Below are 26,283 nucleotides of genomic sequence, written 5' to 3' on the forward strand. Positions count from 1 at the left end.
AAATGGAGACCCAGAGAACATAAGTCCTGGGCCTGGAATCACAAAGATAGTTAAGTGCTGGTGAGTGACACAGCTAAAATGCCTCCCCAGAGCTCTCTGACCTCACACATGAAAGAGACCAAGAAAACACAGATGAAGTACTTACTGGTCTCAGAACCTCTTTGGGGATAACAAAAGAAAGAAAATTATTGCTCCCAGTTGTTCAGAGGCACCAAAGTGATCAGTGCCATGGAAACAGAAAGGAAAAAGGACTAGATATGCGCAGCAGCTGGGGTTTGATGTGTTTATCTCCCTCTTGGCTGCTTCTCTGTAGTCCATTAGAATACTGGTTTGAGCGTCTGTCGAAAGGTTACGCTGCCCTCTTAGTTCTTGGAGGGTCTGCCGGCCTTTTGCTTACTGAGAAATCTAGAATACATTTGAGTTGCAGCTCCGAACTAGACCAGACAGTGGAGGTTGAATATCCTCTCCCAGGTCACTGCGACCTGCTCAGGATCCAAGTTAATAGGAACTGAAGTACTGCACTATTATCTCTGCTAAGATGCGTTGGTTCTTGAGGATGAGTATAAATCTCGTTCACCTGCCGATTGAACTGTGTGGTCTGCCCCCCCCTCCACTTTTTTTCTTTCTTTCTTTTCAGCGTAACCGAATTCATTGTTTATGCACCACACCCAGTGCTCCATGCAATATGTGCCCTCCTTGATACCCACCACCTGGCTCCCTCAACCTCCCACCCCCCACCCCTGGAAAACCCTCAGATTGTTTTTCAGAGTCCATAGTCTCTCATGATTCATCTCCCCCTCCAATTTCCCCCAACTCCCTTCTCCTCTCTAACTCCCCATGTCCTCCGTGTTATATCTTATGCTCCACAAATAACTATTTCTTATGCTCCACAAAAAACTGAAACCATATGATAATTGACTCTCCCTGCTTGACTTATTTCACTCAGCATAATCTCTTCCAGTCCCGTCCATGTTGCTACAAAAGTTGGGTATTCCTCCTTTCTGATGGAGGCAAAATACTCCATAGTGTATATGGACCACATCTTCCTTATCCATTCATCCGTTGAAGGGCATCTTGGTTCTTTCCACAGTTTGGTGACCGTGGCCATTGCTGCTATAAACATTGGGGTACAGATGGCCCTTCTTTTCACTACATCTATATCTTTGGGGTAAATCCCCAGTAGTGCAATTGCAGGGTCATAGGGAAGCTCTATTTTTAATTTCTTGAGGAATCTCCACACTGTTCTCCAAAGTGGCTGCACCAACTTGCATTCCCACCAACAGTGTAAGAGGGTTCCCCTTTCTCCACATCCCCTCCAACACATGTTGTTTCCTGTCTTGCTAATTTTTGGGCCCCTTTTTTTTGGTCACGTGCAGGTGACCACCAAGCCTGATTTCACTGGCAACCTTCTGTCCTCTCCATGTGGCCAGGGCAGATGATCCCTTTCTTTTTTTTTTAAAGATTTTATTTATTTATTTATGAGAGAGAGAGAGAAAGAGGGAGAGAGAGAGATTGAGAGAGGCAGAGGGAGAAGCAGGCTCCCCACTGAGCAGGGAGCCTGATGGGGACTCCATCCTAGGACCCAGGGATCATGACCTGAGCAGAAGGCAGACGCCCAACCGTCTGAGCCACCAGATGCCCCGAATGATCCCAACCATCTGAGCCACCAGACGCCCCGAATGATGATCCCTTTCACACTTTGCTTTTTGCAAAAGTGCAGAAGACAGTGGCCCCAGAACCACAGTCTCTCAGGGGTGGGTGGGAGAAGTTTCGGGCACATGCAGCTTTTTTGTCTCACCCACTGGACCTGGAGTTCCTTCTGTGGGACCGCTGTGAACACTTAAAATAACATGGTGTTCCCTCTGCTCGGTGCACAATTTAATTGAGCTAATTAATGACAAGTAAACATCTCACAACAGTGAGCCTTCTGTTGGAAGAGTCAGAGGCAGGATCAAAATGCAGATTGGTGAAAGAGGCTGCTTGGACCAGGGCACTGCGAGTGTTACCGGTCTGACCTGTTCCTGAGTGTGCATGATTATGCATCCTTCTGGTAAAACTGTCTTTTTAAAAGCTCATTGGGAACGTTTGCAAGAGTATACTTCACTGTCTTGTCACGTGTCCTGATTGGGGTATTTTCCTCTGTGATTTTATGCCCAAACCTCTGTGACAGTTAAAGAAGAAAACTTTATTTCTGCCAAGCTGTGGGTTGGGAGAGAATTGGTGAGGGCCTGGTGTTTTTTGTTTGGTTTGTTTGTTTGTTTTTTGTAGCACATAACTGGTCCCCCCAGAATGTCTTCTTTTTACTCTCCAGTAATGTGGCCAGAGAACACTTGAAGGGTGTCAGAAAACAGACAGCTCTTCACTGTGGATCAAATCCAGCTCTGCTGGCTTTTTTTTTTTTTTTTTTTTTTTTTTTGGATAAGTGCCTGGAGCTAAGTAGCAAGGGTGAACTCAGGGAAACCATTAGAAATCCCTATTATTATTTTTAGATTATTCTGCATGTGGGAAAGGAATGGTGGTTAGGATACCTAAACCAGCCTACCTATAGTTTGCTCATCCCAACAGTTTCAGCATGAGCAAACATTCTAATGGCCTAATCACCACGCTGGGCTCATCGTATCTAGTACTGAATCCTTTTTTTTTTTTAAGATTTTATTTATTTATTTGACAGACAGAGATCACAAGTAGGCAGAGAGGCAGACAGAGAGAGAGAGAGAGAGAGAGAAAGAGGAGGAAGCAGGCTCCCTGCTGAGCAGAGAGCTGGATGCGGGGCTCGATCCCAGGACCCTGAGATCATGACCTGAGCTGAAGGCAGAGGCTTTAACCCACTGAGCCACCCCAGCGCCCCTACTGAATCCTTTTTCAAGGCACTTTCCCATTGAAGATTTTCATTTTACCCTCACAACAATCCAGGAACAGTTCCATGATTAGGGGTCACCTCCTGGATTGGTTGGTCAACAACCATGCCCTCTGGCAGGTCAAGGACTTAGGTGTGTTATTTCCTGGGTGCCCTGGGCCTGGAACTTGGGAAACCATGGTATCACTGGTCAGCCTAAAGAGAAGCAGAGCCTAAGCAAACCGAGCTCCCAGTTGCATGCCTTTTTTCTTGGTGACCGCCCCCCCCCCCGGCCGGGCACAGAAGATGACCGACAAAAGACTTTGATTCATCTCTCTGGGTCCTTTGATTTTGCTGCAAAGTTCTTTCAAATTAAATCTATTCTTTTCTGATCAAACTTGATGATTCTGAGCATTCTAACTCAGAAAATGTTGCTTAAAGGTGAGCACTAGATAACACATTACTCCAGCTCAAACTTACTTGGTACAATCAGAAGAGTGTTTGATAGCTCTCCTTTCATTCTCCTGTGAAATAAGCAAAAAAAAAAAAAAGAGGGGGGAGGCTGATGAACATAGCTGAAGAGCTCATTCTTCACAGAACTTTCCAGATGCCCACTCAGGTTAGAAAATCGTATGTCTTGGTTAAGGCCAGAAACAGAAAATACAAATCGTAATATTGTCTCCAGCCTCTCTCTTGAACAGCACTAAGAGAAAAATATGACAGTTATCATTTTGTTAAATGTCACATAAGCTGTCCCAACTGTTAAGCGGGGCACTCATGTCTTTGATGGGTATGACTAAACTGTTTGAGCAGGAGAGGGACGCGTGTCTGTGCTCTAATCAATCAGTGACATGGGCTGATAGTTCTTCAAGCATATGCAGGACACCTTTGTGTTCACACAGGTGCAAGGATGGTGCAATATGACATGCATTCACTTCAACTGCTATTTAGAGCAGAGGTTCTCAGCCTTGACTGCACATTAGTATCACCTGGGAGCTTCTTAAACCTTCCAGTGCTCAGCTCATGCCCTATCTCAGCCTGGGCTATTGGAAGAAAATATTATAGACCAAGTGGCTTGAAGACATCAGACATTTATCTTCTTACAGTTCTGGAAGCTGGAAGTCCAAGACCAGGGTGTCGCCATGGTTGGGTTCTGGAGAGAGCTCTCTTCCTGGCTTGCAAATGTCCACTTTCTTGCTGTGTCCCCACATGGTGTAGAGAACTCTGGTGTCTGGTCCTCTTCTTACAGGGCACCAATTCTCTCCAATCAGAACTTCACCTTTCTAATGATCTCCTTTAACCTTAATCACCTCATTATTTTATTTAAAAATTTTTAAGATTACTTTTATTATTATGTTCAGTTAGCCACTGCATAGTAGTACATCATTAGTTTTTGATGTAGTGTTCAGTTCGTTAGTTGCATATAACACCCAGTAGTTATCACAACACGTGCCCTCCTTAATAACCTTAGTCACCTCTTTAAAGACCCTTTCTCCATTACAGTTACATGGTAGGGGTGAAGGCTTCAGCATACGAACTTTAGGGGAATGTAATTCAGTCTACTGGATACCCTAAACTAATTCATCAAATCAGACTCTGGGAACGGTAGGGGATCAGTAGTTTTTGGAGCCCCTCAAGTGATTTCAACACGTGGCCAAGCTGAGAACTCCTAATTCAGAGCCTGGCTACTTGAAGGGCAGCCCACAGATTAGCAGCATCAGTATCACCTGGAAGCCCGTGAGAACTGCAGAACCTCAGGCCTCACCTCTGACTTGATGAATCAGAACCTGCATTCTAGTAAGATCCCCAGGTGATTGAGAGAATCTCACAAGTTCCTGCTTTAGGGCGTCTTCCTCCTGTGGTCAAATGCTTGCAATAACCATGGGAACTCTTGACATACTATAGTATTATCTCCGATTCCAGGTGCTTGACTGTGCAGCCTTCTGGCCATTGCTTGATGACACAGCGTCCATAAGGTGTGCGCTGGGACTTGATCACTTACTCAGGGGCCATGCACATTGTTGGGTAGCTGCCAGGCAATTTGTGAAGTGATTGGTTTTAGGTTCTCTTCTGAGGACGGGGGTACAGTTCCCCTTTTCTTCCTGGTGACTGATTTGCTTTGGGATTGGTTGCCCACAGTTACGGCCACTTGTTCAAGCTATGAGTTTCACTCCAGTGGGTTGCTTAGCTTTTTATTGCCAAAGTTTTGTGTATGAAGAGTGTTTACCACTATCCCCATCTGGATGTTTCCTAAACGTACTGCTTATACTTTGCTATTCCCGTGGTTTCCATGTAAATCAACCTCTCCGTCTGGTCTTGTTACAATGCAGTTGCTAGTTGCATGGTTGTATATGTTTCTCTCTGACTCCAGCTCCCCTGGGCTTTAGGCTTTCTTGGTAGTAAAAATACATTTTTCAAGTTCCAGTTGGGGAAGATGAAAAAGTTCTAGGGATGGATGGTCGTGACGGTCACACAACAATGTAAAGGTACTTAGTACCACATAATTATACACTTGAAATAAGTTAAAATGGTAAATGTAAGGTGTGCGTTTTCCCCACAGTTTTTTTTTAATGTAATGCACTCCTCTAAATGTGATGATGTATCCTGGTTTGACTCTTGGAACAGAAGAAGGGAATTCTTATAAAAACTAATGATCTCTAAAATATGGAGTTTTGTTGATAGTATCATACCAATGTTAATGTTTTAGTTTTGATAAATGTACAATAGTTATGTGAGGTGTTAATGTGAGGGGAAACGAGGTGATGGGTGTGTGGAGTATATGGGAACTCTGCTATCTTTGCAAGTTTTTTTTTTAATAAATCTAAGATTGTTCCAAAGTAAAAAGTTTATTAAAAAATAAAAAACCTGGGGGGTACCTGGTTGGCTTAGTTGGTAGAGCATGTGGCTCTTGATCTCAGGGTTGCAAGCTCAGGTCCCACATTGGGTGTAAAGCTTACTTAAAAAAAAAATTGGTGGGGCGTCTGGGTGGCTCAGTCAGTTAAATGTCTACCTTCAGCTCAGGTCATGGTCCCAGGGTCCTGGGATCGAGCCCCACATCAGGATCTCCTGCTCAGCGGAGAGTCTGCTTCTCCCTTTCCCTCTGCCTGCTGCTCCTCCTGCTTGTACTCTCCTTCTCTGTGTCAAATAAATAAACAAATAATATTTTAAAAGAAAATAGAAAAAATTGACTCTATTATGACCCATCATTTTGAAAAGGAGGTGGGAATGAGCAGTAGAAACAATCTGACAATGACAGCAAGAGCTAGAACCCTTTTCTTCTCCAGAGGTTGCTTTTTTTGGGGGGTTTCTAAGCTATGTGTGTGTGTGTGTGTAGATATATATGTATGTTTATGATATACTTTTAATATATTTTATATATTTATATATTTATTTATATATTATTTATATTTATTTACTTATTTATATATTTATATATTTTTCCATAATATATATTTGATTGTCTTTTATTTGGCTTATTTTTTTAAATATATAAAACATCACAATAACACTGTTTACTGAATGTCACTTCAGCATAGGGCTTAAGTGTGCAGAAACCTGGCTTTGAATAGACTTCTTCCATTTTTCAACTGTATGACTGTGGGTAGTAATTTAACTTCTCTTTGTCTCATTTTCCTTACCTATAAGTGTGGATGATAATGGTATCTCCTTTATATGCTTCTTCCCCGAGAATTAAGTGAGACCATCCTTAGGAGGTGCTTAGCACAAGCACAGCGTACAGTAAACACTCAATGTTATTATCGTGTACACTGTATTAAGTGTTTTGTATGCATTTGTATTATCCATGATTCTCCCATAAATGTAATTTTTTAATTTTTTTAACTTTTAAATTATATGTTATATATATGATATGCCCAAATCATAAGTGTACAGCAAAAGGAATTTTTACAATGTGAACACACCCATGAAGGCAACAACCAGATCAAAATATAGACCATTCTCACCACCCAGAAGTCTCCCATATGTCCCCCTCTCAGTTATTACCCACCATGATTAACTTCCATTTTGGGGAGTTTCTATTCAGTTTCAAAGATCCTTCCCCCTCCCCCTTTCATAGTTTAATTTAATTTGGGGGAATATATAAAACAGTAACATGGTTAAAAAGTCAAAACTATACATGAGTAGTAATCTGTTTTTCCTCCTACCCTCTCTTTCCTTCACCGTCTAATCTGAAGTAACATAGCGTTTAGTTTTAAATGAGAATCACATAGCATTTTTGTCAGAAAAATTACATGGATGGTAATTTCCAGAGCATTCTGAAGTACTTTGCAGTCTCCTCTATTCAGTTTAAATAACAATATTAAGTGAGCTCCTACTGTGGTGAAAGGTGAATCAAAGGCCCATCTTCAGATGCCCCAATTAGGGAAGGCCTTTGGACACAGACTTCAAGTTCAGTGCACACTCTAAATATGACAGACATACAAAATTCTGTATACAAAATCACCATTCACAATAACAATAACAACAAAAAACCTATAACATATCTTTTGTTTTTAGTAATTCATCTAATGGAAAGGATATTAGGCATGTTATACATAAAATTTTTAAATTCTATGAAAAGATATAAAAATCTCTGACCAAGTGGTTAGTAGACACCATACAGATGAATGGAGTGACTTATGGTGCAGTTGTCTAAATCAACCACTTCAAATCTACCACCTCAGGGCCCTTCCAACAAAAATTCCAGCAGGATGTTTTAAGGAACCTGAAAAAACTGATTCTAGAATGCATATAGAAGAATAAATGTCTATGATTATCCAAGTCTATTTTGAAAAATAGAGACTTGCCCTCCTACATTTTGAGACATGCTGCAAAGATATAATAGTAGTAGTAGTAGTAATAATAATAATAAATTACTGTAGGCCTTATATATTTGTAAAAGGCAAATAAAGCAAAGGGCCAGAATATAGAGCTCAGAAACATGACAATATCAATGCAATTTCACAACAAGGGAAGGATGGATTGTTTGGTATTAGAAAGAATGGATCCCCATGTGACAGAGCTTCTCAGTCAGTGTGTCACACTGAAAGCCACACATGGATTACAGGAATAAGAGCTATTATTGATCCCCTTGACCGTTGGGATAGCCAGGCAGGATCTAACATGGCCAGAGCTCCCAAGCTAGTAGGCTCCACCTCTGGCCATGAGTAGCCCCTTTAGTTTCCCACATTATGCCAAGAATATGCTATCATATTCTCTCTGTGCCATGACATGAAAGGATTGAGAGTCATTGCTATCTGGAGAAAAATAAAGTTGGATAGCTACCTCCATATAACACACAAAGGTGACTTCTGGGTAGATTAAAAGCCTAAATGTGAAAAATAAAACTACAAATGGAGGAGAATTTCATTATAGTTTAAGATGGTATAGGATTTCATTAATAAGACCCTGAAGTACAGAACATAAGGTAAAAGAGTCATGAATTTTACTACATCAAACTTGAGACTTTCAATTCAATCAAGGACATCCTAGCCAAAGTTGACAGACAGATGCTAGACTAGGAGAAGATATTTGTAATGTCTAAACCTGGCAAGGCATGGATATCTAGAATGTCCAAGGAACTCTGGTAAGTTAGCAAGAAAAAGGCAGAAAACACAACAGGAAAAAAAAGGGTGGGGGGCAAAACATATTCACAGAACGGACAGCTCGCAGAAGGGGAAACTGGATTGGCTAAAAAGCATATGAAGAGATGATAGATCTAGCTTGTATTCAGAGAAATACAAATCAAAATACCAACTTATACTCATTCAACCTGCAAAAATTAAAAAGATAAAAGCATTTATGAGCATGTGGGGAAAAAAGAATCTTCAGCATTGCTCATGGGAGTGTAAGCTGGTCTAGCTTTTTGGAGAGCAATGGGATGGCACGTATTGCTAGTAACAACGGATATGTTTCTACAACCCAGAAATCTCACTCCTGGGTATGTATCCTGGGGAACCTCTCCAGGGTTCTAAAATGGGATGCTTACAAGGATGTTTATCACAGAATCATTTGTGTAAGGGATTGGAGGCAAAGTAGGTGTCCATCATTGGGAAAATACACATGTAAAGTGTGGTGACTGCATACTAACAAGGATTAGAAGCCATAAAGTAGTTGTGCAAATACCAAAGAGATCTTGAAAAAGTTCTTATGAAAAGAAATAGAAGATCTATGGCCCAATAATATTTACATCCACACACACACCACCACCAACAACAACAACAGCAACAATAACAATGACGACAACATCTATCTATCTATCTATCTATCTATCTATCTATCTATCATCTATGTATCTATATCCTGGACTTACATCCAATGCATTATAGAATGTCCCTGTGAGGGGGCAAGAATGAGAATGGAGATTTGGGTGGAGGAAAGTAATAAATTAAAAGCAGGGACCTTATATGGACTAATGATAATATTTTGCCATCAACTGAGGGGTGTGATTAACTCAGCTCTCTAGAGCTGAGTTCGAAATAATACAGACACAAAATTTTTAATTGGAGTGCTATGAGGAGAGAGACAATAACTCCAACCAGGGAAATCTGAGAAGTCTTTTGAAAAGAGATCAGATTTGAGCTGATCTTTGAATGAGAGATAGAATCTTGGGAGAGAGTTGTGGAAAAGAGGGGTCTGTTTGGCAAGGAAATCAGTTGGTTGAAGCCAGGTGAGAAGTGAGTACAGGATGGATTTCAGTATCAGCGAGGAGACTCGTGCCTGGTATCTAGGGCAGCCAGGGGTGTTTAGTGGAAAATAAGCCTGCAAAGACAGGTGGGAGCTGAATGGTGAAAGGCTTTCAATGCCTGGTTAAGGAGTATGAATTTTTTTTGAAAGTAATAGGGAGTAATTTAGAGTTTTTGAGCAGAGCAATAAGATCAGATCTAGGAAGATTACAGTCCAGTGTGTTAGACTGGCAGCAGTGTTTTGATGCAGACAGAACTCCAGAGGCTGTTATTATCCAGGTAAGAGCTAATGAGGGACTGAGCTAGGCTTTTGTTATTGGTCCTTAAGGGGACCAGTAAGAGGAGTGTAGACATGGGCTTGAGAAATCGACAGGACCTGAGAAATAAATTAGAGTGGTGTCTCATCTTTATAGAGGAGATAGTAGACACTTGAAGAGGTGGATAGAATCACTGAGAGAGGAGCAAGAGCCTTGGGGCATAAGGGAAGGGGCCAGTGAAGAGGACTGAGATGATAAAAGACCGGATGACCCATAGTGTCGTGCAGGGAAAGCCAAGGAGATGGTTGCAGAGGGAAAAGAATGTTCTGCAAGGACAAGAGCCGCAAATAATGTCTATGGGATTCGAATTTACTTTCCAGTTTTCTGGTGACATTCTAGAGAATGCTTTCAAGAGGAAGGAGCTGGTAGGCTCAGATTGCCAGGAGTTGGGAAGAGTGATAAGAGTGGAAGTGGAGTCAGTGAGTGTTGTCTAGTCTATCAAGAATTGTGTTCTGGAAAGACACAGTGGTGGAGAGATGGCATTCGTCATGGGCTAGGAGGAAAGATTTTTGTTTTACTTTTTGACATCAGGCAGACCAGAGCATGTTTTGAAGACTGAAGGAAAGCAACCAGTCCAGAAGATATAAGGAAAAGGAAGGGTAGTTACTGAGTAGGGTCCTGAGGGATAGGGGGGCTCCCCTGAGCCCCGGTGTCGTCTACCTGACAATTGCTTATTGAAAGCAAGCTTTGCTCTCCACCTTGATTTAATCTTTCCCCTAGCCATGCCCCTTCACCCCTGGGAGATCTTCCTTCCACTACTATGGCCTTATTAGAGCTCTCCCGCATTTTGCCCCCTCGCTTTCTTTTCTTCTCCTGAGTTCCAGGGAATGGTTAAAATTGGACAAAACGAACCTCTCTTTGTCAGTCAGCAAGTCAAGAGAAGCAATTAGTTGCTGGGTTCTCAGCCAACGGACCTGAACCTCTCAAACCCTTGAAGGGGAAAGAAAGCACTTGAATGTTTGTTTACCACTCAGCTTTAGGGGACAATAGTCTCTACTCTTGGCTAGGACAGGCTTCACTGGGGACTTTATCCCTGCAGAATTCTCTGTTAGCTTTTTCTGTGACATTGCCGGCACCAGACCTAGAAACTTTTAAAAACCTCACAAAACCAGAGAAAGAAAAAAAAAGTGGTGATGGATGGAGAGGTAAGGGGAGCATGGGGCCTGTTACCCCATTAACCTCTCCAGGCCAGGCCCCTGGATTGGCCGGCAGCTTTTTTTTTTTTTTTTTTTTAGTTTTTTTTTTTTGTTTTTTTTTTTTTTTTATTTGACAGAGAGAAATCACAAGTAAGCAGAGAGGCAGGCAGAGAGAGAGGAGGAAGCAGGCTCCCTGCTGAGCAGAAAGCCCGATGCGGGGCTCGAACCCAGGACCTGGGATCATGACCTGAGCCGAAGGCAGCAGCTTAACCCACTGAGCCACTCAGGCGCCCCGGCCGGCAGCTTTTTAATCTATTTTTCTACCCCCCAAATCCTAGGGTTTGGCTAGTTTTGCTTCCCTCCCCAGTGTCCCACCTGGATTCTTCACAGACGAGTTTCCTGATTCATCTGGGAAATGAATCTGCTTTCTCTAGGAAGCAGATCATTGCTGCAAGTCATTGTTACTGTCCCTAAGGGAACAGTTGGACAGAACATGATGTGACAAAAATGCAAATGACATTCTAGAAGTGGGGAAGGTGGGGTGAGCTTTGAGCATGTGAGTTGCTGCTTCCCTCCTTACACATGGTATGGAATCTGCATCGGGTGAAGCCATCTCCCTTTGAGTTGGGCACTAGACCGAACTACAAGGTCTTCAGTCATCGGTACATGAGGCTTGGCATGGCTAACAGTGGATTTTTCTCCATGTGTGAATCTCTATTTTGTGCTCTCTGACTCCCAATTTGTCCAGACAGCACTCAAGTACTCAATGCTCTCCCTAATTCATAGGTACAGCTAGTTCAGACTTCTTGCTTTGAGCAAAGCCAACTTTTCTACTCAGTCATTTGTTAATCAGGAATTGCTAGCTCCCTTCCAGATCATTCTCTAGGCTGGACCCCAAGATCACATATGTCAACAAGGCTCTCATGTCCTCCTGTTGGACATATCCTTCTCCCTCACCCCCATCTTCCCCCCACCAGTACCTCTGATGTCTGTGCCAGAGCCCAACCCTGGAAAACCCCCACCACCTGCTTTGCCTGCTCCTGCTCTTGGGCTGCCCAAGTATTGTTTGAGGAAATCTTCCTTGACAAAAACATGTTCTCTAGTGTCAGCAGAGTTCCCAGGGCTGTTTGGCAGCCCTTCACACTTTTTCTAACATCTGACTTCCTGCCAAGTCCCCCATAACATCTCCTCCCAGCCCTCTCCAGCTGAACCTCAGCTACCCTCAGTTTTATGTAATCTTCACTTCTGACATTGATTGCAAAAATGGAGGCCCATTTGAAATGGACTTTCTCTGCTTCCTTCTCACTTACCAAAACTTGTCCTTGTTTTGTTTTGTTTTAAAATGCATCCTCCTCCACTCTCTCCTTTGGAGGAATAAAAGGCCCTCCTCTGTTTCTAAGACAAACTTATCAACATCATCTGGGTTCAGAGTCGTATCCGTCCTATCTTCCTCTGGCTTACAATATACTCATGTGTGTACATAGCTCATCTTGCTGAATCAGACTGACATCTCCAGGGCAAGATCCATGTAATATTTCACTCTGTGTTCCCAACATGTAGTCCATGGCTGACACATGGTAAGCACTCAACAAATGTTTACTAAATTGGTGAGTTATGAGGGGAGCAAGTAGATTGACTTGAGTTCTTTGTTCTTGGTGCATCTACTTAGTGTGTTACTAAGGGTGCCCCTGGACAGCAAGAATGATGAAGGGAAGAATCAAGAGGATTCGATAAGGTCCAGAGCCAGTGTTTTTGGTGGAGTTATGTGATGCGGTATTGGGATTTTTTTTTCTTTTTACCTAGAATTGACCTGTCACTTCATAAAGGGAGTTGGGGAAAGAGCACTAGACTGCGAATAAGCAGGTCTGGCTGTGCTGCTCATAAGCTCTGTGGCCATGGACAAGTTCATTAACCTCTGGGCCTCAATTACTTTCTCTAGTTCATTGAAGACAAGGTTTTTATGAACATTAACTGGAGTTGTGGATGTGCCAACACTTTGAAGTCTGACTCACCTCTCCAGTATAAGCTTATAGTACTTATTCTTTTTTTTTAAGATTTTATTTACTTGAGAGAGAGAGAGAAAAAGAACAAGTGGTAGGGAGGGGCAGAGGGAGAGAGAGAGAGAGAGAGAGAGAGAGAAGCAGACTCCACGCTGAGCAGGAAGCCTGATGTGGGGCTCAATCCCAGGACCCTGTGATCATGACCTAAGCTGAAAGCAGACGCTTAACCGACTGAGCCACCCAGGTGCCCCTTGTAGCTCTTTTTCTTGATGCCACTATGATTCTAGAGCTCCTACTTTTTATCTGTACCACAGCTGCCCTCACCACTGCAGCCCATCTTTCCTGTTGCACACAGAGCTAGATTTCACCTTAGCTTCTAATTATCCATCACATGAAAGGTAACAGGAAAAGGTATCAGGATTTTGAAACCTTGCTCTCCAGACACCCTTCCCATATCCTTTTTGGCCTATATGGATCTACATGGATGACTACTTCTCCTTAGGGACTACTGCTTAGGTGGGAAAGATGTTACTCATTCCAGCTTCTGGAATTCAAATCCATGGCTGGCTGAGATGTATATGGTGGACTATGCTGGAATACCAGCAAGCCCTGCCATTTAGCAGACTCCTGTGCCCACGGGTCTGTATATTTGGGTTGGAATGTGTATCTCTTTATCTGCATGGGTTTGGATATGAATACTCCTTTGGTTCCAAATGAATACAGGGGTGGGGGGTTGGGGAGAGAACCACACGGAGACTATGTGAGTAAGTTGTTCCTCTTCCTTCCATGCCCTTCCCTCCCCTCTCAGGGTTCCCTGAACTCATTGGCAAGGGTCCCAATAGGGAATTTCTTTGATCCTACCCTCCTTTTATTCTTCTTCTGTTTCAAAAGCAGTAGTTGGTTATTCCACATCCCTCCAACTCCCAAATCTTGATGGCTTCTCATCAGAGACTTGGGGAAGCCAGCATTGATCTAGAAGCAATCAGCTCACATCAGCTCAGTATTGGACCAAAGGTTGTGCAGTGTATCAATGATGGGTAATTTATTGTGTCAGAGGAAAAGGCCACCAGTATTCCTTGTCTAATGGAATAGATACATTGCAGGAAAAATTGCTATCAAGTGAGTTTCTGGCAAGTCCTGTTTCACTTTGATTTTTATAATAAAACCATGGCTATGTTTTGCTAGAAATGCTAAAAGAAAAGATCGGCTTTGGGTTGTAATTAAACCATGTATTTTAAACCATGTTTTTAAAAACTACAATAATAAGATGATAGTGCAGGCCCAATCATCTTTAAACTATAATTAGAATCCTGTGCTGGACGGTTAATTTGTCCCCACCTTTCTCACCTTTAAATTATGCTCTTCATTTGATTCAATTTTTTTTTTTTTCCTACTGAAACCTCCTCCTCATGAGCCCTTTATTGATTTCAGGGCTTCTTGCCTTATAATACTAGCAAATGGACGTTTTTGAAAATTGGAAGTTTAGTTGACAGAGTTCCCCCCACACACACACACCAAAAGCAAAGCTTTGTTGATAGAATGAACCCTCAGCCCCTCTCACATACATTGTCTCAACTGATGTGCAAAGCAACTCAAGAAATAGGTGGGGCATATAATAGCCCTATTTTGCTGATGAGAAAACTAAGACCTAGAGATGAATTGGCTTTCTCAATATCATCCAGCTAGAAAGTGAGAAGAGGGAACAGAACCAGAATCTTAAGATTCTGCTTTAAACAAGAGGTTTTTCTGGGAGGCAATGACACCATCAATCTGAGTTTACTAAAAGGCTTTCTTAAGAGGCCCAGGCCATCAAGTCATACACAAGTTGCCTTCTAAATTTGAAGAAGGAAAACAAAATTATGGCAAAGTAAAGATTTCAAGTTTTTTCAACTCACCTACTAGTTTAAGTGAAATTCGTCCCAAGAAGAGCCATATTTATTTTCTCAGGTGGTCCAGAAACTCTGTATATGCTTTGTAGTACACTGGGTCTCTTTGTATAGGTTGTGTGCCCATTTGAAGGGGTGTGGGGGACTCATTCAACTATCTGTAATGCTTACAGAAGTGGTTGTTTTGTTTTTATTTTGTACGGCCTGTTACTGGTCATAGTTATAGTTTTATTTGATTTTTGGTTCCTAGACTTCCCAATTACAATATTGACACAAAAGTCTGGTCTGGTTTCTGATGTCGTTTTATGAGACCTGAAAATTCTTCATCAACGTATTCACTTCTATCTAGCAGACATCTCTGCTTCATCTTATTTTAACAATTATTGGCATTCCTCAGGGGCAAGGGAAACTACAACACATCTAAAGAAAAAATTCCCTAATTTCTGCTCAGCACAATGATCATCAAATTAGTATCCTGTGCATCTATTCCCTTTTCTGCTCCTAATTTAATATGCTAGGAGTAGGGACTCATAGCACATCAGAATTTGTCTACATGAGCCTAGTAAACTGTCCATTACCCACGGAACAATTAGAGGCCATTTTAACTGTGGAACAATTAAAGAAGGAGGAGGAAGAAGAGGAGGGGGAGGGAAAGGAGGAGGGGGTGGAGAAGGGAAGAAATTAAACAAAAAACATATCTCCTCTTTTTAAATTTTTTTTTTTTTAAAGTTCTGGGGAGTGCTATTCCTTGAACTGCCTTTTAGGACTTAATTTCTTAATTCCAGTAAATGAGTTTCTGTTAAATATTACCCGTTCCAGTGAAAAGATTGGGCAAATAGAGATCAGTTGTTCTGCTATCAGTGAAAATGACAGTATTTTTCTGCCCAGAATAGTTCTCTTTGCTTCTTTCCAATTGGGCCGGGGATTCTATATTCAGAGCATTAGTCAATGCAGAGGGGCAATGTAGCTTGGTGGAAGAAGCAAAGGCTTTTATATCACCAAAATTAGCTTCAGCAGTTGCCTGATGGGTAACCTCAAGCAGGTTTCTTACCCTCTCTGAATCTGGATTTCAGTTTTCTCACCTGTAAAATGAGTCTAATACCCACCCATTGGGGCTATTAGAGAGAAGGATTACAGGAGATGGGACTTAGTAAGTGCTTGGTAGAAAGAAGGTCATTATTACATTTTAGAAGAGGTATGTTAGGGGTACCTGGCTGGTACCCCAGTTGGTAGAGCTAGCTACTATTGACAGTAGGATCATGAGTTCAAGCCCCACGTTGGGCATGGGGCCTACTTAAAATTTTTTTTTAATTAAAAAAAATAGAAGAGAAATGTGAATGAACAGGTAGAAGGGAGCGATGCAGAGTGTGGCCTAGCAAGAGTTAACTTTATCACTCTGGAAGGTGTCTTTCTAAAATATTCAACACATTTACAATAACCACGGGAATGGGTGTGTGTGTCTTTGCAAACAAAACATGTAGATGCATGTCTTCATGCCTGGGCTGGCTTCAAGCACTGATTACAGCTTAAGAACAAGAAAATAAATGTGATTTCATTTGGGTGTTGAGGGCAAACCTCTGATAGTGCTTTTTAGCTGTGGCAGACACTAATAATTTGGGAGGGTTCCCACTTTGCTAGACACCGATCACCATTTATGTATGTATGTATGTAGATGGGTAGGGTCAGTGTCCTTGCTGGCAAACTGTAGATGATACTATCAGCATCAAGCTGAACCGGGGCTTCCTTGGCCACAAAATGGGTCTGTCTGTCTATCTGTATGATATGAGTCTTGGTCATACACTAGACCTATTCTTCATCAACTGGTGTTTTTCTCCCTTATTTACTTCTGCCCACAACGCTAGCCCATTAGTGCTATTACTAAGAGAGTGGAGCATAGGGCTCTGTGGATGGCTGTCTCCATATGTTGCAACAGAAGGAGAACAGAGGTGATTGGGAGGCCCTGATACCAGTTCTGCCACTGACCAATGGTATGACATTAGCAAACCCAGTTGGCTAACTGCTTTGTAGCTTGATGCCCTCAGCCTACCACCCAGATGTATTGTGATCTTCCAAAGGAATGGTGAAAGGAAAAGTATCCTGAAGTGTCTTAAATACTCTGGTCTTGGGGGTGTTATCTTTAGGTTCTTTCTTACCGTATATTTCATGGCTAGGAGAGATACTCTAGCTATTCCAGCCAAAGTCTAATAAGTTCTTGCATTTCCTCTGTCCAGCCCTATGGCAAAGATGGGAATTCCAGTTGGAACATAAGGACAAAATGTAGAGTTCAAGCCATCTAGTTCCTAGGCTGGAGGTCAGGGATCTCTGCTTCATTTTCCCCAAAGGCCATTAGAGGTCTTTTCCAGGATAGCAACAAAGTCTTTTAATCTAATTTTTCCCCTAGCTAATGAGACTCAGAGGTGACCTTCTTGAAGATTCCCAAGTACACATTTAATTCTGTATTGTTGTTCATTCCACAGCACATCTCAGAATAGAATGTCCACTGCATACCAGACACGGCATCTCTGGAGATACCATGGTAAATGTGTCAACTGAGCACCCTGCCCTCTCAGACCTTCGGTCTAGTGAAGGCAACAGGTGCAGAATATCTCTCTACATGGTCCCCACATATCTTAATCCTCACTTCTCCAAAGGTGGACTCTTCATCTTCCACCCAAGACTCTTCTTCCCCTAGGCTTCCTTAAGTCAGTGAAGAGATCCACTCAGTTGTCCAGTCAAGAAACCTGGGAGTCATCCTTCAAACCTCCCTCTGCCTAACCCACCTATTCCAATCTAATACTATGCCAAATGGTTTTTACTCTCTGAAATCATTCTCAAATCTGTCTTCTCCCTGTCTTCACTGTCATGAACCTAGTCCAAGTCACCATTATTTCTCTCCAGGAAGTCACAGCCTCCTCACTGGGTTCTGTTTCTCTGGTCTTGCTGCCCCATCCTCTCCCTTCCTTTATGTGTAGAATCGATACTGTATGGATTTTGGTTAAGTTCCTTTCCCTTTCTGGGCATCAGCGTCTCCATACTGAATGGGATGAGATCCCAAGTCTTGTTCAGCTCTCTTTTTCTGCAGTTCCATGATCAGATGGTTCTTGATTGCACTCTGACATGGCTATCTAGACTTCCAGTGAAGGTATTGCTGTGCCTGACCACTGACTTCTCAGTGTGTATATTCATTCATTCATTTCTCCATTCATTCAGCATTTACTGAACTCCCATTATATACTCGGCACTGTACTTAAGTGCAGATGATTTGGTGGGGAATAAGACACAGGACTTGTCCTCAAGGAGCGCAATCTATTGAGGGGTATAGACACAAACAAGCAATCTAGCAGATTCTGTGAGGTGGGGGCAATCATGGAAGGCTCCCTTGAGGAGCTGACATCTTTATAAAACATTTTTTTAATTTTTTAAATTTTTTTTAAAGAGAGAGAGAGAGAGCATGTGTGAGTGAGCGAGTAAAAGGGGGGTGAGAGCTAGAGGAGAGGGAGAGAGAGAATCTTAAGCAGTCTCCACACCCAGTGTGGAGCCCAGTGTGGGGCTCAATGCAGGGCTTGATCTCATGACCCTGAGGTCATGAACTGAATTGAAATCAAGAGTCAGACACTTAACTGACTGAACCATCCAAGCATCCCTGGAGGAGCTGCTATCTTTATTGGATCCTGAATGATAAGTAGGAGCTAACCTGGAGATCAGAGACATGTACAAAGGCCCTGGGGCACGATGTTAAAAGAAAGTAAAGCAAGTTTGGAAGATGGTAGACCAATTGGGAGCCTGTGGCAACACTCTAGGGAGACATGAGGAAGACCTGGCTGAAGACCGTGAGGATAGAGAGAAATGAATAGGTTTGAGTTATATTTTGGAGGTGGAATTGACAGTCCTTGCTAGTGGATTGGATGTGGAAGATGAGGGAAGAGAGGTCGTGGAGAACGTTTGGGTTTCTGGTTCAGTCAACTTTGTGGATAGACTATGATTTGCTAAGTTAGTTCCATTAACTCAAGGGGAAGAAACTGGTTTTGGGAATAGGGTTGAGGAGAAGATGAAGGAGATGAGGAGAAGATAAAGGCCTCATCTTTAGTCTTGTTGAGTTTGGGATGGTATATCCAGATGGAGAGGCCTAGTCAGTCATTATTTATCAAGATCTGGCACATGAGAAGAGCAATCGGGGCTGGAGATTCAGACTGGAAAGTCATTAATATGTAGAGGAAGTTCCTTTAGGAGAATGAGCAGACGCTGAAGAGCTGAGTGCCCAGGAAAGCCAAGACACCAACGCTAAGTAAGGGCGGGGGGGCAATGCTCTCATAGATGTGGGTGCTGGCATACATGCTCATTCATTCCTGGGCACACATCCCTGCCCCAAAGAGAGTTTCTCAATGGTATCTGTGCATCTCCCCCTTAAACTTTGGAAAAGGAACATTAAAAGTACTCAATCATAACTTCTCCATTTTATCATAAATGATACGTAAAGAGGAATGGGAACGGATATTTTCATTCTACCTGCCAGGAGCTCATTAACTCACTTAAATTCCTACAATAACCCTCACGAGAGCTATTATTTCTCAGAGCTCTAGAGACTCAGCGGTTAAGTCACTTGTCCGAGGTCACCTAGCTATTATGTGGCAATAAGGAGATTGGACTCCAAATCTGTCGGGCTCCAGATCCAGCATTCTGATACCAGGAAAGTCTGCACATGTTCCCTTTATTCCTCTGCTTCATAGATACCATTTGCATCCCCTAGCATGATGCTTTGCTCTTCATTAAAATACAAATCCCCTTGGGTAGAAGTAAAGCTCTAAGTTGTTGTCAGTCATGTATGCCTCAGTGGCAGTGAGTTTCAGATTCTTCTGTAGGCATAAATTTTAATTTGATTGGAGAAGGACACTGGAAACTTCAGGGAGGGACAAAAAGACAGAAAGGGGGCTAGTAAGGAAAAGCCAGCCCCCTCTCCATGTCACACTCCTAACTAGTCTGAGGTGTGTGCTTTTAAGAGTCTTTGATGCTATTTTTGCGCATGTGTACCTCAGTAGTCTCCCCTTCTCTGCGGTTTTGCTTTCCATGGTTTCGGTAACCTGCGGTCAGCTATGGTACTGAAGCAGACGATCCCCCTAACGGCTACATCACAACGCCTCCATCTTTCCCCTCGTTTCACCTCATCGCGTAGGCATTGTATCATCTCACGTCATTTCAAGAAGGGGCAGTCCAGAACAGTAAGATATTTTGAGAGAGAGCCCCCATTCACATAACATTTTTTTTAAGAGCAAAGTGTTAATAGTTGTTCTATTTTATTATTATTGTCAATCTTGTGTTGTGGCTGGTTTACAAAGTAAACTGTATCCCAAGTATGTATGTATAGGAAAAACAATAGTGTATATATATGTATATAGGGTTTGGTACCATCTGTGGTTTCAAGCAACCACTTTGGACATCTTGGAACACATACCCATGAACAAGGAGGGACTACTGTCTTTTATATGCAGAGCCATTACTGGGTCTGTTACCCCAGTGATGTGGGGCCAGAGCTGTGGTTGTGGTCTGATCTAAGGTTACCCGAAACTGCATCCTAACCCCAATGCCGTGTGGTCAGCGGGAGGCAGCCAGCCCTGGTTCAGTAGGCCTCAGGCTCAAGTCCCAGCTCAGTCTCTTGAGAATTCCACCCTGCTGTGCATATTTAAAATCCCTAGCAGATGGAGGCAAGAGAGCTTGTTGGAAAGACTTGGAGGAGTCCCTTCTGCCCTGTCTGGGTCTATTTGCCAAAATAAATGACATGTATCAGGGCAGGGCATTGGTCCAAGCCCATTGAAATTCTGCTAGCAGTCCAAACAGTGCCGGTGTTTCAGATTGGTTCTGTGAAACGATCAGAGTTAGGAAGACAGAAATGATGTGTGAGCATCTGGCTGCTGCAGCCTACTGATGGGGATAGTCCCAGGGGCGGGCCTGGGGTAAGGGGGGCAGCCTCAAGGACCCCCTAGGACATCTGCCACTGGCGAGCCAGGAAAGAGCCACACACTGGCAGCCGGCAGTCTGGTTGGAGTCTCGTACTGTTTTCCTCACTAGCTCTGGGACCTGAACAAGTCCTTCCCCTTCTCTCAGCCTCTTCCCCCACCCCCCACCCCCATGTATAAAACAGAAACTAGATGAAATGGTCTCCAAGGGCCCTTTGTGCTCGAACATTCTGTGACTTCTCTGGCACTGGTTTGATTTCTTCTTATTTGTATTGAGAGAGAGGCCCACCCACCCACCTGCTTATCTGCAGCTGCTGTGTTCTTACACTGACCTCTGCTGGCCATTATGAAAAGTGCCACCGATCGCTACTTCGCAGCCCTCCCCCACCCCCTCAAAGCAGTTCATCATTTATTTAGGGTTAAGCTTCAGCAGTAGAGTGAGCACAGAGACAGGAACCCTGTGCCTTGGAGACGAGCGAGAAAGAACATGCATCTGGAAGCACAGAGCAAGCATATCTAGAGATGGCTGACAAAACATCCCAGAAAACAAACGTTGTCTCTCACTTCTTATAGCCGTCTTCATCTGTGCCCAGTGCTCTGAGCCACTGTAGGATGACACCGCAGTTGGGAGGAAGAGTCCTTGCCTCTTAGCCTATGACTGTAGGCTCCAGAAGGGCCTGGCACCCCACTGAGGAGGCAGTTCTAGGCTCCTGGTACCTCAGAGGCCTCGAGACATTCCGCATGCCCTGTTTCTGGCCCTTAGGTAGGCCTGAGAGCTTCCTAGCTGAGGCCAGCCCAGAAGCTCTACCTCAGAGGTAAGCATACCCCTGAGGGGGGCCATTTCAGAAACCCCTTTGGAAAAAGAATTAGAATCCAAAGAATCTACAAGTCCTTTCAGAGACTCACTTTAAGCTCTCTATGGCAAATTCAGCATGGCAGGTCCTCCAAGAGAAAGGGAGCCGGCCAGGGAATCCTGTCTTTTCTGGATGGAATCAGATTTCCTGTTGAGTCCAGTCCTAGAATCACCTCATTCCTACATCTCCTTAGTTACTCTTGCTGAGCGTGTGCTCACAGGGGCAAGAGACCAGAGTTGGAGCGTGCCAGCCAGGCCTTCCCTGCTTAGGCCCCAGTGATGCGAGCAAGATGGGAATTGGGCCACACCACAATCCACTCTCTCAGTGCAGTGGTTTATTGTGCTCTCCACCTCCCATCCCTTGATGTGAGAAAACTTTGGGCAGGCCTCAGATTTGGGTCAAGCTTTCAGTGCCCTGCCAGTCTTGTCTCTGCTAGTAATAACCTGACCTCAGCAAGCCCATCCTGGATCCCATCCTCCCACCAACCACTCCCCTCCTCCCCCAACAGCTGGTTCTTATCTGTCTCCCTTGTTCCAGCCTCAGGCAGGCTGCCCTGGCCTCCGGCTGACACACACTTGTTCTGAATGCTCACTGATGAGTTTCAGCCTCAAAATGCTGCCTTCCTCTCATCCATCCCCTATCTCCAAATCTCTGAGGGTTCCCTATGAGTTCCTCTATCAAGTCTTCAACTTTCCTTCCTTGCTTTCCAGGCCCACCTCAGTTGGGGGCCCCCTTTCTTTCCAACGTGGGCCATGACTCTCCCCAACCATGGACAGAACGTAAGCATTTCCCAGGCCTTCCATGGCCAACACTTTCTTTGCACTCCTGGACCACTTAGGCTCTGTTCCAGACTTGTACTGTTTGCTCTGGTTTTGTGGCTTACCTTTTAGACTTCTTCATTAACCTCAACACTCCAGCATTATATTTTTATAAGTATATAAAATATACAATATTTTATATAAAATACACTTATATTTTTATAATTGGTCTTCTTTTTAGTATTGGTATTGGTCTTTTTCTTCTTTTTTGGTCTTTTTCTTTTTCTCTTATCATATATGCAAGAGTAATAAATAACAGAATCATTACATAGAAAATTCCAGCAATGGGAGATAAAAGCATAAAAAGTGAAAGTTCTCTTCCTGCTCCATCATTCCCAGAAATAAGCCCATTAAGCACCCCACAGCCTAGCACCTTTTGAAAGTTATACTTTGGGTGCTGGAGAAGGTTGAGTGGTGCGTGGTCACCCCAGAAAATTGCATCTCCTTGGGAAGAACCTCTTTGTACTTCCTTAGATGAGTCGTCAGTCTTTGTGGGCCTGATTGACACCGGAAATTTTACTCTAAAGGCCCCACATAGCTGGCGGCCACTTGCATATCCAGTACGTGATTCTAACCACTGCCTAAAGCATCTGTCCTTTTTCCAGCTTTTAAAAAGTAACCTTTGCGGGTGAATATTAAGGAGCTTGTCTAATGGGCTTTTCTGAGTTTTTCACAGATCTGAGGAAATTGCAGATTTCAGTCTGGAAAAGGACCAAGAGGTGGAGATGGGAAGCGTTCATGAAAATAGGGTCTCTACCTGGTAGGGTGTTGTGTTCTCTGAGAGGTAATGCGCATTACTAATTTTTTTTCATCTTTCTGCCAAGAATATTCAGTACCTACTGGGATTTGTTCTAAATGATAGACTAGCCCACCTGTGTTGCACCCACTGTTGTTAATTCTATGTCTCGGTTAGCTTCAAAATGTCAGCCTGAACTCTCATGCTTAATCGTTACAGGCACTTCATAGCTAATGCATTCAAAATCCTCAAGGTGCTCCCTCTTGCTATCATAATTGATGTTTAATGCATAGTCTCAGGCTTCTTGAATTTTACACATTCAACACTCTACAGATGGTGGGTTGAAGGGAAAGAAGGAGAAATAGAGGAAAAATAAACAGTGTGTGTGTGTGTGTGTGTGTGTGTGTGTGTGTGTGTGTGTGTGTGTTCCCTGTAAGCATCTGTTTCCAGTTGCAGTGATGGGGTCCTGGGATCTGCATATGAAGATGAGCTTCTGCAGGTTGATCAGTCCAAAGATCCTCTCTCGATCTTTCTCCCCTCTCTGGATCCCCCGAGGCAATGTTCTTTAGGCCTAGCCATTTCCGGACTTCACAGCAAGTACGGGATTGGCCATTTGAATGTGAGTTATAAAATGTCACGATGCTCTCCAGTGTTCTGTTCTTTCACTATTTTGACAACCTGATGGATGACCTGGCACTAACCAGGAAGAGGACAATATTATCCTGCCTGAATAACTAATCTAAGAAGTACAAAGTTGAAGGATCTTGGTGCACATGAATCTTATTAAATGTGCTTATAAAATATGTTCTATCCAAATAAGCTTAGCAGCCCTGAAAATAGCCTTTTCTGATCCATGTCTGGAACTTTGGCATGCTTCACAGATCTCTAAGCCAAAATTATTTAGTGAAGTGATGACAGTGTTCTCTGTGCATGGGAAAATTGGAAGTGTTGATGTTGAGTCCCCTATTGGCTAACTGCACCCCTTCTCTCCATCATAGGGGCGACCAGGACCAATTGGAATTCAAGGTCCAGTGGGCCCTCAAGGATTTGCTGGCCCTAGTGGTTTAGCAGGATTGAAAGGAGAAAGGGGTTCCCCAGGCCCCCTGGGACCGTATGGACCAAAAGGAGATAAGGTAAAAACACCAGAGCTTGGTTTTTCTTTGACTATGGACTACATGTATGAAGGTAAAAGGTTCTAAATCTCAGTTTTATGGAAATAATACTAATCCCAAGGACCTTGGTGCCAGGCTACAGAATTTAATAGGAAACAGGCTGGGGCATACGCTGGGGATACCCATTTCTAGAGAGACCCTCATGGCAAGCAAGCCATAAAGTGTATGTGTTGGCTACTTACTAGAAAAGTGGGCTTGCTGGGCTGGGATTTCAGGTGGGTTCGATGTGGGCATGGGTCAGAAGTTCAGTCAGCTGGGCAGGAGACGACAGGAATCCGATCAAGGAGACTGGGAAGCAAAGCATCAGAATGCTGGGAAGAAATCTGGGCCACAGAGGTAGGGAAAGACACTCTAGAAAGGAGGTTGATCATGTCATGGTAGCTGGCTGAGTTTAGCAGCTTAGTTTATATTCCCTGCACCTCCTATTCACCCCACTGGTAAAGGAGGTATTCCCACCCTAGGGTTCTGGGGATGGCAGAAGATATGACCCCTGACGCCAGATGGAAGAGATTGACATGAGGTTTATTAATCACCTATATTCACAGTAAAGGGTAGAAGGACACCACATACCACACAGGACAACAAAATGGTGGGTGGAGGTGCACTCTAGAACAGAATAAACCAGAAGGGGCTGTGGGAGGCAACACTGAATAATTCACTGGGCCATCAGGGACTGAAACCCACGACTCAGGAATAAGCAGGAGCTGCACCTTCTCTGTTTCATAAGGAGGACCATTTGCCTAGGAGATCTTATCTGTGGGAGCAAAGGAGATAGGGGAACTTGGGACTAGGCCTTTAGAGGCCCTCCTGGTTTTCCCAGATGTCAAAACAGCACGTGATACTGAACCATTATTTTCAGTCTGGCACCATATTGCTTAAAATAAAAACTGGTCTCAGAACACAGACATATTTAAGACTTTGAGTTTAGGCAAGTGATTACCCAGACCTGGAGGAGGGAGCAAGGTGATGTAATGTGGAGAGGGAAGTGCACAACGCTTCTCAGCTTAGGTCATAAATCACATGGAAGAACACACTTAATCTAGTGGAGATCAATTAGAGTGTCTCTTACCTTCTTTTTCCCTCCTTGTTATAGGGTCCCATGGGAGTTCCTGGCTTTCTAGGCATCAATGGGATTCCAGTGAGTATGTGCACAGAGGCATTTTTTAATATCACTTCTAGGTCGCCTTGGCCTTCACCACATCCTGTTTCAAGTGTTGAGATGCACATGATCAGGTTTGAAGCAAAGTGTTTGCACACACTTTCCCAGGGATTGAGTTACAGGTAGCACTCAAGTCAGGTGGCTGGAAGACGCACAGGCATAACATTCAATATCTTAGCCAAGAAGAGTTAGGTCTTGTGGTTGAGGGGAGATTCAACCGGGGATGATATGTGGAAACACACATCAGAGCACATGCATACTCATTATAAGAAAATTAAGGGGGAAAAAAAAGAATACTAAGAGGATACATGAATTAGATAGAAAAATACTTGGTGGTATCTCGATACATTTCATTCCAGTAATTTGTTCTCTACAGCCTTTTCTCATTCCAGAGTGAATTTCCTTTTAGTTTTTGCAGAGTGGCTGTTCCAAAGATCATGCAGAGACAGCCTCTTCCCTTTATCCTGAGGACCTGGTTTTGCTGGGTATAAGTGAGGAATTTGGAGCTTACAGGCATCTCTTTTTCCCATTTTATCTGGTCCAGCCCCTTGGTGCTCCATTCACCCTGTATCCTTATTTATCCCACCACTGGAGAGTCCATGATTAACATTTTACCAGCCTTTAAAATACAGTATTTGCAACTTGCTGCTGTCACTTTTTAGTTCTGTTTTTTGTCACGTGTCAATATATATCAAATCTGTAGCCTGGGCTGTGTTCATCTATGGCAGTGGTTTT

At 43.3% G+C, this 26,283-nt stretch overlaps 1 protein-coding gene across 4 annotated transcripts in view; it reads left to right on the forward strand.

Moving 5' to 3' along the window:
• The window catches only part of COL4A6 (collagen type IV alpha 6 chain), a 274,461-nt gene that overhangs the window by 189,852 nt on the left and 58,326 nt on the right, over positions 1–26,283 (forward strand). For all 4 annotated transcript variants that reach the window (XM_047715185.1, XM_047715188.1, XM_047715187.1 and 1 more), the window contains exons 4-5: positions 24,216–24,350; positions 25,483–25,527. In XM_047715185.1, the coding sequence (XP_047571141.1) occupies positions 24,216–24,350; positions 25,483–25,527 (180 nt within the window). The remainder of the gene's footprint in view (positions 1–24,215; positions 24,351–25,482; positions 25,528–26,283) is intronic.

Source organism: Lutra lutra, chromosome X (assembly GCF_902655055.1).
Source record: "Lutra lutra chromosome X, mLutLut1.2, whole genome shotgun sequence".
In the NCBI taxonomy this organism is placed as follows: Eukaryota; Metazoa; Chordata; class Mammalia; order Carnivora; family Mustelidae; genus Lutra; species Lutra lutra.